Source organism: Syngnathus floridae, chromosome 10, assembly GCF_059516105.1.
Source record: "Syngnathus floridae isolate MCC-2025c chromosome 10, RoL_Sflo_1.0, whole genome shotgun sequence".
NCBI lineage: Eukaryota > Metazoa > Chordata > Actinopteri > Syngnathiformes > Syngnathidae > Syngnathus > Syngnathus floridae.
In genome coordinates, this window is record NC_142422.1 from 8,841,247 (window position 1) to 8,852,580 (window position 11,334).

Below are 11,334 nucleotides of genomic sequence, written 5' to 3' on the forward strand. Positions count from 1 at the left end.
ACGTTAGAACAGAAGACAATTTAGCAGCCAATATCGTTGTGTTGCTTTGAAGAAACCAAAAAGTTTGATGAACTGATGCTAAAATGTTGTGGGGTGTGATGCAGTTCAAGAGAGACCCATTGTCATTTTGATCAACATGACATAAGCAATTAATAATGTTGAGAACAGCGGAGAAATGCAGATAATTATTTGCATGGATGTGCCAAAACATTTGCAACTTCTTCTAAAAAATGTTTCACTGCTTTTTTCACAATTGCGGGGGAGCATTGTGAAATGTAGAAATGTGTACACAAATGCATTTGCACTAAATGCAAAACTATATTTGATTGCATTCATGGTCACTTTAAGAAACCTCAAAAAGATTTATTATCAGTAAAAAGACATACAAAAAGTTAAATGAGTACAAGTTTACATACTGGCAATTACTGCACATAGCACCAGGGAACATTGAAATTACAGTACAATACAGTACAATTTGTGTTTTCTTGTAAAGTGAATGGCCAGCCAAATAGTGACTGTCAACAAAACATTGACGTTCCCATCAGTGTTGTGTGAGGCCTCGGCAAATCATACCTGCTCATTTTAGAAGACCAGACTGGCAGGGCTGATCCCATACCTCTTATGCAACAGTTATTATTTGGGAAGCTCTTCGACGATAATCCTGGAAACTGAATTCCACCCCGTGGATGCATCACCGCGGGGATAGTCAGCACAGGTCCCCACCCATACAGCCACGTCCACCAACCCTGCTTTCACACCCTCACACAGTCCTTCCACTGACAGAAAAAGAAAAGAGACAAAGACAGGACACATAAATTGCAGGGAACACCCAAAACACATGGCCACAAAACTGGTGTATTATGATGTGACCTCTCCCACTGTTTACTTCTTGAGCTCTACAGAACTTAATGGCACCACATAAAATGTTTTGCCTTCGAATAAAAAAAAAAAACATTATGTACAGACACTGTGTATAAAACCGCTAAGCATATGAGACCGTAGACTAGTATAGTGCAATACTAGAGTTTTCCTCCATATAGCCTGGTTGGTGCCTTAATTTTGTTTCAAAAATTAAATTTAACCTTCGTGATCATACCTGAGGATGTTCTGTGGATATTGATGGTTGAGTTGAGCTCTGGACTGCCTTGGTCCAGGTATATGATGGACTCGATGGGCAGTGGTGCCATGCACTCTGCTCCATTGAAGGTGAAGTACCATCTTTGGCAACATGCGTTCTTGCACTTGAGTCTGAGGGAGCCGCTGAAGAGGACTCTGAGGGCGCTGTCTGAGCGCAGCTTGGTAAATGTGCAGTCCTACAAGACAGCACAGGAAAATGGCACGTTTTAGAGCTGAATAATAAATTCAAATCGATATTGCGATATAGTAAAATGCAATTTTCAAATCGCAAAGGCTGCAATTTGGGGGAAAAAACTCTGCAACATTTTCCAGCTATGTAATAATTGGAATATAATGTAGTGATGTTAATAAATGTTTCATGACAAATTTATATAAAATGTACTTCCCACTTGTATTCTGTTTTGCATGCAAATTCAACTTACAGCTATTTTCCCAAGGTCGATCCCATAATTCAAGGAGTTCCAGGCACACTGCTTGTAGTTGGGCCTCCAGGGCTCCTCGAAGATCTCATTGATACATTCGCCCTTCTCCCCTTTGAGTCCATCACGTCCAGGGATGCCCGGAGTTCCGGGGATGCCGTTGGCCCCAGGGTTACCATCTCTGCCGGGAGTTCCTGCTGGACCCTGCATGCAGCTGCCATACTGCAGGAGCAAGCAAGTCGGAGGAAATGTGAATGTTGATGTCAAATCAGTTGAATCTATTATATAACTTCCTGCTTCCTGAGAGCTAAAGTTTATGCAAAGTGGACACCTGGAATCAGCCAGCTTTCTTTTCCCCAGTAAAAAACTCAACCATTTCAAAGTCGTGAAAACACATACTAATAAGCTGATATTGGCAGAAGAAGAAAAAGATGAGACCGTGAACAACCATGAAGCATATTAATGACATATGTTGTCAAAAGGAAGGAAGGACTGGTTAGAATATTTCTGGGCACGCATTCATATTCTTACTGCCACATTTAAATAAATGCCACATCTTACTCACCTGACTCAAACACATATTCACGGGCTTGCTTAAAACCAGACCTAATCAAAACAATGGGCCTGCATGACTCTGCACTAGTTTCCTTTGTCCTGAATATTGCAGTGTCAATCATGTACAATACTGTACTGTACACACGTTTCTCATTTTATATATTCACATTATATGCATGGATACTGTCTGAAACAAACTGACTTGTTGATATGCAACAGTTTCAGCCAATGACCATATGTTGATACAGTTTACATTTTGCTGAACCAGCAGCAGTGAAGAGTAGTCAGTACATGACCAAAAGACATGACGTTGAAAAATGTCAGGAGATGAGAACAAAGAGCTTTTAGTTATCGTACTTTACCGACTATAAGGTGCACCTGAAAACGTAAAATTTTCTCAAAAGCCGACAGTGCAACTTATAGTCGGGTGCGTCTTATATATGGACCAAATTCCTAAATTTAAACTGGCACAAAGCATTGTGTCATGAAATCAATCATAAGTGGCCCACTGAAGACTATGAATCATGAATCATAAAGACTATGATCATTGTTTTGTGATTATAAAGTAATTTGTTGTGTCTGAAGTTGAAATAAAAAAGATAAAATGGAGAATGATTTAATTTGGATTAAAAATCTGACATGATGCATTAATGGTGCGCCTTATATAAGGACTAAGTTCTAAAATGGGCCATTCATTGAAGGTGCGCCTTATAGTCTGGTGTGCCTTATAGTCCGGAAAATACGGTACTCCCCATTCAACAACATTTCTGCTTGAATCCCTCGGGGGGAGCTAAAACGGTACTTGGGAAGACGAACATCTGGAAAAATGCCTTTATTTATAGGGAATTGTGGTGTTCTGATGTCAGCTGGGGAAAGAGATGGCCAAGGGTCTGTTTTTGCCATGAGTGGCTTTGCAAGATTGATCTGGTAACGCGACATCACTTCTGAAGGAAACTGGGAAGCCTGCGGTTAAAAACAGCAGACTTTTATTTTATTTTCTGGACAATATACCTGAAATTTGGAGCCACTAAGTATGAGCTGTACGAGTTTGACTTTGAAAACTTCTCAAACCTGTATTTTAGCTTTGATTTTCACAGCAAACTAATGAATGGATCCACTGTCCTCTTGGGCACACTGTTGACTTTTATATCGGCTTCCAGCTCAAAGTTTGGTGCTGTCTGCATGAATTATACTGGATAGTCCAAGCACACAGCTACAGTTACTGTACGTGAAGCATAAAGGCTGCATTTGGCCCTAAGTGTTGAGAACTCTGGAACACACTGAAGGGAGGAGTGCAACTCTCCAGAGTGAACAGAATGCTTGGCTACTCACGATTATGAAAAAAAATGTAAGTGATAACCATGCTCGTTGAACAAAAAGATCATCCTCCCGAAAATAGTTGAATGCATTTGGGGTTTCCAATGCCACAAGATTATATTATAGAACAACGTGCCATTCATCCTATCCTCCCATTGTGGTGAGAAAATTGCAGTTCCTAAGTACTACTAAAGGTCTTTAGGAAGATTTTAAGAGCAAAATGGTGCCTCTGGGCTTCTCAACACAGAGTATTAATGGGAACCTGGGGGAAGGTCTGGAAAGGCTTTGCCAAATAAACAGCTTCATTTTCATTTGATGGATTCCCAAGAGCACAGAGAATGAGTGCATTCTATCTCACCAGTGGCCACCCACAACGTATGTAAATCCTGTTCATGCAAGATTGGTTAAAAAAATAAAAATAAAGAGATTAGTGGATTAATAACGTATCTTCACATTTGATATAAAAACCAGGTGTTTAAACAAATTGGAATATATACAGACCACGCGCTTCCTCATTGGCTTTATTCCTCTCACCACACCTAAATGATAATAATAGAAGAACCAGCTGACTGTGCTATATTTAAAAAAAAAAACTGCAGCACATAATTTTTGGGGGCAAAGTTAAGATAATTGTGCGTATACTCAAGTGGACAATTTCACCGCAGTCTATGGGTTTTGGATGTATTATCAATTATCTCAAATATACGTAAACTTGCGCTTTAATTATTAGCCATAAATAAAATGTGACAACCTCATCTTGGACGCAGCGGATTCGTCCAAAAGGTCCCACCGCATGGAAAACGCCACATCGCTTTAACATGATGACGACCGAGTTATTTGCAATCGGTCTTACCTTATCCCCGTCAGGATCCTTTCGGTATCCTCTACTTCTCACCTTTTCCACGCCGTACACGGAGAAAGTCAAGCAGACGAGCAGTAGCAAAAGGCGCAGCGCTACAGGAGACATCATTCGGTGCAACTGGGAACTTTGGAAGTCTTCAACCTTGCGCTGATGCACTCTTTCAATCCAGGGGGAGGGCAGGATCAGCGGGTAGGGCCAGTCAACGCTCTTCAAGAAAACCGTTCCAAAGCAAACAGCTAAGCAACATGCAGTTTTCATGTGAGCATGGTCCTACAATTGGACCAATGTCTGCACTGTGCATGCGTGGCGATAATTCTGAGATAAGAAAAAAAAACGCACATGGATACATGCAATAAAATCTTTTATTCACGTTTTGCTTTTGTGTTGTAAAAAAAAAAATACATAAAATTAAAAAGGCGCATTTAAAAGAGATAAGCAGCGAAACAATGTCAGTAAATACAAAAAAGCTATAGCCACTATCAGCATCTATAACAGGTAAATGTTTCCCTTTAAATTGGCCACAGTGAGACGACCTTGACACTTAAACAGGAAGGTAACATTTTAATGAAATTTATAATCCTTGCACAGCAGATTTTGACAATGAATCCTAGTATAAATCAGAGAAAGACTTAAGTGTAGTGTATTTTATAAATAACCCCAAAACAAATTTGACAAATCAATTTAAAAAAAAAAAAAAAAAAGCTCTGCATGGTCACCAAAGCAAGTTTGGTTTTCACAGACGGATTTTAATGCCAACAATGACATCACCGACACATGTGAAACATCTGCTCTTACCTTTTAAATAAAGCAAATTATCAAATTAAAAACACTCTTCGAATTAACATTCACTGGCCCAACCAACAGAGTGAGGAGCTGTACAACCAAAACGGTCAAGAAAACAAATACAATTATCATGACTTACCATATATGGATTTAAAAGTAGAACTGTATGATGATTTTTGATGACACACTCTCTTTTCTGGAATACATTAAACAAACCACAGGGACACTCCCCCTCATATTGAAGGTTTGGAAACATCATGACCTCACATTAAAATGCCCAGTGTAGTGACTAATCCATTGAATGGAGGGGAAAACAGAATATTCACATTAAGACTTCCATTAAGCTTGCCATACAAAAACAGAAGACTTACAGTTTCAAATCAGTCCACAGGTAATATAGTAGTTGGCATAGAGCTATAACGGTAAAAACTCGACTAAATGACACTCAGAATGCAAATCGAGAACAAAAAAATACTTTTGAAGTTGTGGAGGTAAATATTACTTTGTGTCTGTGCACACTCAGTAACTTTTCCTCAACTAATGGATACAATCAGAGTCAAGTGCCTGCCATCAGTGTCTCAGCAGTTGCTGTCCTTTATGTCCTTTTCCTCCTCAGACACCTTGGGCACCTGCTGGTGGGTGGAGTCTTCAATGCCAGAAGATGGGCCCTGAGCTGAATCCTGCTGTGTGATCGGAACTGGTCTGACCTCTGACTGCTCACTCTTTGGTGTCATCCTATGACACAAACAAAATTATAAAAACATCTTTAAGGGGCATGCTGGCTTCCTGCATTTTAAGCAGAACACTCCTGAGGTTTGACAATTTGTAAAAACTGTTTTGTATTTGTTAAATTGTTTTTACACTTGTGTGATAAATACACCTTCATATGAATGTGTGTGAAGTAGCTCTGCATTTTCACATTATGCATTTATCTTTACAAGTTATCGCAATAACTTGATTTTTACAGTTATAAGGATATGATATTACTAAAATCTATCTGTTTAGCTAATAAAAGTCTTAGAATAGTGGAATAGAATAATCCAATTTGCTGTAGGAAACATTTTTTAAATACTGGAGGATGTTCACTAACGTCCCATCACAGATTGTGTGAAACCAGAGAAGAGTCTTGCAACAAATATCATTTTTGAGTTCCAATTAAGTCCGCAGACAAGAATATAAAATGTTAACAATAACAATTAACTTACAATGCATCCGGTACTCTGCTGTGTAAACTCCACGATTTGCTGCTAACTTGTCCGGAGCTCCCCCCTTTGCTACGTCTCTCTCCCTCTGCTCGCTCCTTGTCCTCACGCCTGGAGCTTCGGCTTGAAGTGCCCTTGCTCTGGCGCTCATGATTTCCCAGAGGTGAAGTTCCAGCACCAACGGAGGCGTTGGTTGGTGTGGCGCCGGTGCTTGTGCCCATAGACTTTGAGATGACCTTGAGCTTGTGTGAGGTTGACTTGTAGTGTTTCTTCTTGTGCTGGACACGACTGTTATGCTTGAGGAAGAACTCGCAGGACTCCTGCAGAACTCGGCGGCTCTCGCTGATGGGACTGTTGATCACGAAACATTAATAAGTGAGCCTAAAAGCTAAACATGTCCATCATCAATGTCAAAATGACAAGGTCACCAAAATGTCCTTACTCTCTTTTGCGGGTCCTGTTGAAAAAGTAGGCCCACTCAGAGCAGGTCTTTTTGCTGCTGACCCAGAACACTGCAGAGATTCCAACAACCAAGGTCATCAAGTACTTCACCAGAAACAGAGACAGGTCAGGTCGTTGATGCTCTGTTGTCTAAGATGGAAAAGAAAAGATATTTATTTAGCATGTGGACATTTATAGTGTTGGGCACATGGCTAAAACTTAATTTTCCATTTCCCAATGTATTTTTAAGCAAAATGGGTTAGAACATCCACCTTCTGCCTGCATACTCCGGCTTCCTCACGCATTTCAAAATCATGCTTATTACTTTAATTTAATTGAAAACTTGCAATTTTCTTTAAGTGTGAGTTTGCATGGTTGTTTGTCAATATATGCCCTTTGATTTCGAGATGGCAGAAAATAAAAATCTCTACAATGTCATTTCAGCTTAAAGTGAGGCAATGTATTTTTTAAGCCAAGATCTGTTGAGTGAAAATTAATTCGATTTTTTTTCTCTACTCCACCTAGCAATTGATTCAAAGTAACCCATTCTGCTTTTTAGCCTTAGCTCATTCCTCTACCTCCTGAGAGTGTTACACCTACCTTGTGTGAGCAGGGGATGCTATATTCTTGGCAGCGGTCATTGATCCATGTGTTCTCCCAGGTGCTGCGATGACTCTGTTCATAGGCGTAACATGCTAACAAGGTGACCAGTGGCACCAGGTAGAGGCAGCTGAACACAGCTATGCGGATCATAAACTTTTTGAGTTTCTCCTGGTTGCGCTCGTCGTGCTGTATAACCTGCCGCACGTGATTCAGAGAAATGATGCCCGCTAGGATGAGGAAGAGACCAACTATGACCCCCACACACAGGGGCGCGATCACAAAGTAGCGCAGGGCATCCAGATCGTAGAGTCCCACGAAGCAAACCCCGCTAATGTTGTCCCCTTCAACCTTGTTCAGGGCTAGCAGCATGACAGTTAAAGCTCCGGGGATTCCCCAGGCGACGGTGTGGAACCACACCTAAGGGCAGAACACACAAGAGATCTTTGAAGAGCACGCAACATGGAAGCTTATTAAAGCCTGTCACTTCTGAGCAAATCTGAAGCCTCAAATTCATTTCAGTCTTGTCAGAACTGAGCCAAACCTTTTCATGTGTTCACTTCCAGATATAATCTTTTAATCTTACCGCTTTCTTCTCTATGGCTTCACAGCTCCATTTGGGTCCAGCTGCCAGGAACCAGGTAATGGTGAGTATGACCCACCAGACGATTCCAGCAATTGAGAAAAAGTAGAGGAGCATAAAAAGCAGAGTACAGCCTTTGCTTTGGGAGCCCAAGACAACTGTGTCCACACCAGTAGGGTGGACTGCCTTGTTACAGGCTGCGCCGTTGCCCAGCAGGAAGCCAACAAAGTATATGAGTGAAACAAAACTGTAGCAGACGGCATAGAAGATTATGGGACGCTCGGGATAGCGAAAGCGTTTGACATCGATGAGGAAAGTAAGGAAGGTAAAGAGAGTCGCACCCAAGCAAATGATGGAGCACACGCCAATAAAATTCTTGGCAAATTCGATGCTGTTGGGTTTAAAATACATATTGGAACAAGGCGGCGCACAGTCCTGAGCTCCAAGGAATGATGCGCCGTGGCCAGGTTTAGCTTTCAACTGCAGTGGGCACCAAAAGCCCAAGTCCCTTTTAGCAGATATTGAGCTCATTGGGGTGGTTGTGGGAAGCTTGGTACGATCTCCTAAGGCACATGGGTCAAGTCTGAAACAGAAAAAAAAAAAAAATTATCCATACAAAAAAAAATCTATCAATGAACTAATCTTGCATAATTCACGAGTATTACTTACTTGTCACACTGTAGCTCAGGAGGCCAAATAATGCCAAAAATCTTAATGGTCTCCTGACAATCGGACATTACAGCCTCACAGTCTTCTTGGCAAGGCTGCAGCACTGTATTTTCCTCAGTGCATACTGGGAAGAAAGCCTGGCACAGGAAGTGGTGGACATTTGGGGAACAACGAAGACTTGCCAAGGGCATAAATGGCTGTAACGACATTAAAGAGAAAACATTCAGAAGAACTGCTGAGCAAAGATACAAGTTGCATTTCAGGTCACAAGTTTGGTCCTGAATTACAGTACTTTTGTTCACTCATTCTTTTATGATTAGTTAGCGAAAAAAAAAACAGTAAAATAATTTTGAGATGTCTGAAAGGATCCCTCCATAAATATTTCACAGCCTGTTTCAATCCCATTTGTATCCTGACACGTATAACTTTCAAATACAGGTGAATGCCAGTGGAATGTTGGCCCATGGGCTAAACAAGGGAAAGTCTACTCCTGAAAATCCTTTGTGAAAGGGTGAGCTGGGTTCAATTTGAAGGCCTAGGTGATTACACAGTACAGGCTTTGATAAGACACTGCATAGTTTCTCTGAGGAGGTATGACTGTGTGCAGAATATGAAACTAGTGAGTGATTAACAGAGAGAGTGTATTCATTGTGGTATGCAGGACGGGGCTTTGTGTGACTCTGGGCGTGTCCATCCCCTTCCTGAACGAATCAAAGGCTGCACACAACAAAGTTGATGATTAGTTGCCTGTGGCTGAGGCTGATGTGAAATCAGAAGCCTTTAACTTTGCCAGATGACACACAAAAGATTCCCTCAGCACCTTTCATGCTTGCCACTCTAACATGTGCAACCCAAACCGAGGTAGCCTTCGGGAAGGCGATATGATGCAATGATTGGAGAAAATAAATTCTGCCAAGTGACAAGACAACATAATACTAACATTATTTTGAGCAGCAGTGAATAAATGTCTGTACTGTATTTTCTCAATTAGACTATCTACAACAACCAAGGAACCACAGGCGTGCCCCTTATCTACTGTTTTAATTTTGGAAAAACAGTAGAACCTCTAAAAGAGTGAAGACCCTAAGACGGACTGTACAATTTGAAATTAAACTAGAATTAAGGCCTTACAATTGTGTGTGTGACAGTTAAGAATTTAAAAAAATAAATTGCATGAAATGCATTAGTGAATCGATTCACTTTTGCTTGATGCTTTTGTCATTTGTTACAAAAGTTAAGGTGGAGGCGTTTGTCACTCACCTCTATTTTATTGGCTGCAACATCCTGATCATAGTGCTCCATCATGTTGGGAAAGAAAGTCATGTTGTAGGACAGCCCCATACACCGATGAACCCGAATTGGCTCGCAGGTGAAGAGGCTGTGAGCACTACAGCTTTGCAGCCAAAGCAGACCCAACCACACCAATTTCATCATCATGAGGGCTCACTGGAACTTTTGGGATAATTTATTTTCCAGTGTGAACAACTTGTTTCCTTTAGGTTCAGTTTGAGGGTATCTTAACCCGAATAGTGAATTATCCTGACTCTCACGGCTCCACCTATCCTGGGGTCATCTCATTGGAGGCGATGGCAGGAGCAGATGGTGGTGCTTCCCCATTAGCCCGCTGCATATGTTTTTAGAGAGAGACAGCCAACATGACTGAAATTAGAAAACAATAGTGCAAGAGTTACACATCCAGCAGCTTGCATACATGCATGTTGTTGAAAGACATCAATTGGATGGAATAGCACAGTCCTGTCCGTATGTGGGTGGGAATTTTAAAAATCCACACTGATTCAGTCCAATAAGTCTCAACTTGTTTGGACTCATTAAACATGACTTCGGAATGTATCCACAACCACACTTGCAATATTAATCTGAAATCTGGAATGGTTGGGACTATTATTATTATTATTAATTATTATTATTATTGATAACTTACTATCATACTTGTATCAAGACTGTGTAGAGTATTTGATTGGGCCTCTTACAGTAAAAAATATGTATAAAAGTGGTCGAGTAAAGGATATTTATGGAGACGGAAATTATTCAAACAAAGCAGTACAAAGATTTACTTATAACCCCATTTTATTGCTCCGTCATTTGCATATTATTTAAAAAATCACTTTCTGATTATGTGGCATTCAATACATTAGTTGCGTGTTGCGTTCTCTTAACAGATTAGCGAATATGCAATAACAATAACACAACCAATGCATTTCAACGACTGTAATCTTACCGAAGGAGGGATGGAGAAATTTATTAGCATAACGAATACAATATTGCAGGTTAATACCCGTAAACAGGTTATTGATCTTCGGGCAGCAAAGCACTAACTTCTGGCACTGCGCAGTAAACATTGTTGCCTCGGCTGCTAACATTGAAAAGCAAGTGGGGGCCAAAACAATCCAGTAGCAACACAAAACTTTGAAAAGGTAAAAGAGAGGAATGAACAAACAAACTTACCAACAACTGTTATGAACCAAGTTTGAGCTGGAGCTGGATACATGGATAACTTTGGAGTAAACTCTGAGTGAAATTTGATAGCGTGTTTCCTGACAAAAAAACTAACCAGCTCCCGTTGGGCTACTCCAACCTCCTGCTGCCTTTGGGTCCATAGGAAAATTGTGTATCTTGAGTGTGCGCGCGTTTGAGTGCGTGCTCGCAACATCGTTTCTTTTGACAGCAGCGGTGATCATAGATTTTTTCTCATAGAAATTAAAGTACCTGAAAATAAAAAAAAAGAAAATTATCGCTAATTTTGGT

General features: G+C 40.7%; 2 protein-coding genes across 8 annotated transcripts; both read right to left on the reverse strand.

Moving 5' to 3' along the window:
* Window positions 1-342: 342 nt before the first annotated feature.
* LOC148392261 (collagen triple helix repeat-containing protein 1-like) lies at window positions 343-5,585 on the reverse strand. Of its 6 annotated transcripts, none has more exons than XM_088386953.1 (6): window positions 5,445-5,529; window positions 5,213-5,269; window positions 4,282-4,605; window positions 1,560-1,778; window positions 1,097-1,313; window positions 343-776 (listed from the first exon to the last, which is right to left on the reverse strand). In XM_088386953.1, the coding sequence occupies exons 3-6, from the start codon at window positions 4,546-4,548 to the stop codon at window positions 634-636; spliced, it is 846 nt and encodes a 281-aa protein (XP_088243079.1). In that variant the 5' UTR covers window positions 4,549-4,605; window positions 5,213-5,269; window positions 5,445-5,529; the 3' UTR covers window positions 343-633. The 6 variants fall into 6 exon arrangements, with proteins under 6 accessions (XP_088243079.1, XP_088243081.1, XP_088243080.1 ...); XM_088386955.1 differs by having other exon boundaries at window positions 4,282-4,497; window positions 5,445-5,528; XM_088386954.1 differs by lacking the exon at window positions 5,213-5,269 and having other exon boundaries at window positions 5,445-5,585.
* fzd6 (frizzled class receptor 6) lies at window positions 4,635-11,190 on the reverse strand. Of its 2 annotated transcripts, XR_015860832.1 has the most exons (9): window positions 11,035-11,190; window positions 9,829-10,227; window positions 8,569-8,765; window positions 7,903-8,482; window positions 7,317-7,736; window positions 6,718-6,866; window positions 6,279-6,626; window positions 5,445-5,808; window positions 4,635-5,269 (listed from the first exon to the last, which is right to left on the reverse strand). XR_015860832.1 is itself a non-coding variant. In XM_088386948.1 (8 exons), the coding sequence occupies exons 2-8, from the start codon at window positions 10,003-10,005 to the stop codon at window positions 5,652-5,654; spliced, it is 2,028 nt and encodes a 675-aa protein (XP_088243074.1). In that variant the 5' UTR covers window positions 10,006-10,227; window positions 11,035-11,190; the 3' UTR covers window positions 4,635-5,651. The 2 variants fall into 2 exon arrangements, 1 of the variants encoding a protein (XP_088243074.1); XM_088386948.1 differs by having other exon boundaries at window positions 4,635-5,808.
* Between the last annotated feature and the right edge of the window lie 144 nt (window positions 11,191-11,334).

Bases quoted from the DNA above. Each gene is read 5' to 3' on its own strand.
- LOC148392261 (XM_088386951.1), bottom strand. From the start codon at position 5,332: ATGATGTTTCCAAACCTTCAATATGAGGGGGAGTGTCCCTGTGGTTTG. The intron at 4,498-5,212 runs GTAAGTCATGAT...GTTTTCTTGAAG, and splicing joins TACTTTTAAATCCATATATG to AGCGTTGACTGGCCCTACCC. The intron at 777-1,096 runs GTATGATCACGA...TTTTTCTGTCAG, and splicing joins TATCCACAGAACATCCTCAG to TGGAAGGACTGTGTGAGGGT.
- fzd6 (XM_088386948.1), bottom strand. From the start codon at position 10,005: ATGATGATGAAATTGGTGTGGTTGGGTCTGCTTTGGCTGCAAAGCTGT. The intron at 8,766-9,828 runs GTGAGTGACAAA...ATGTCGTTACAG, and splicing joins TTGCAGCCAATAAAATAGAG to CCATTTATGCCCTTGGCAAG. The intron at 6,627-6,717 runs GTAAGGACATTT...CGTGATCAACAG, and splicing joins AACAGGACCCGCAAAAGAGA to TCCCATCAGCGAGAGCCGCC.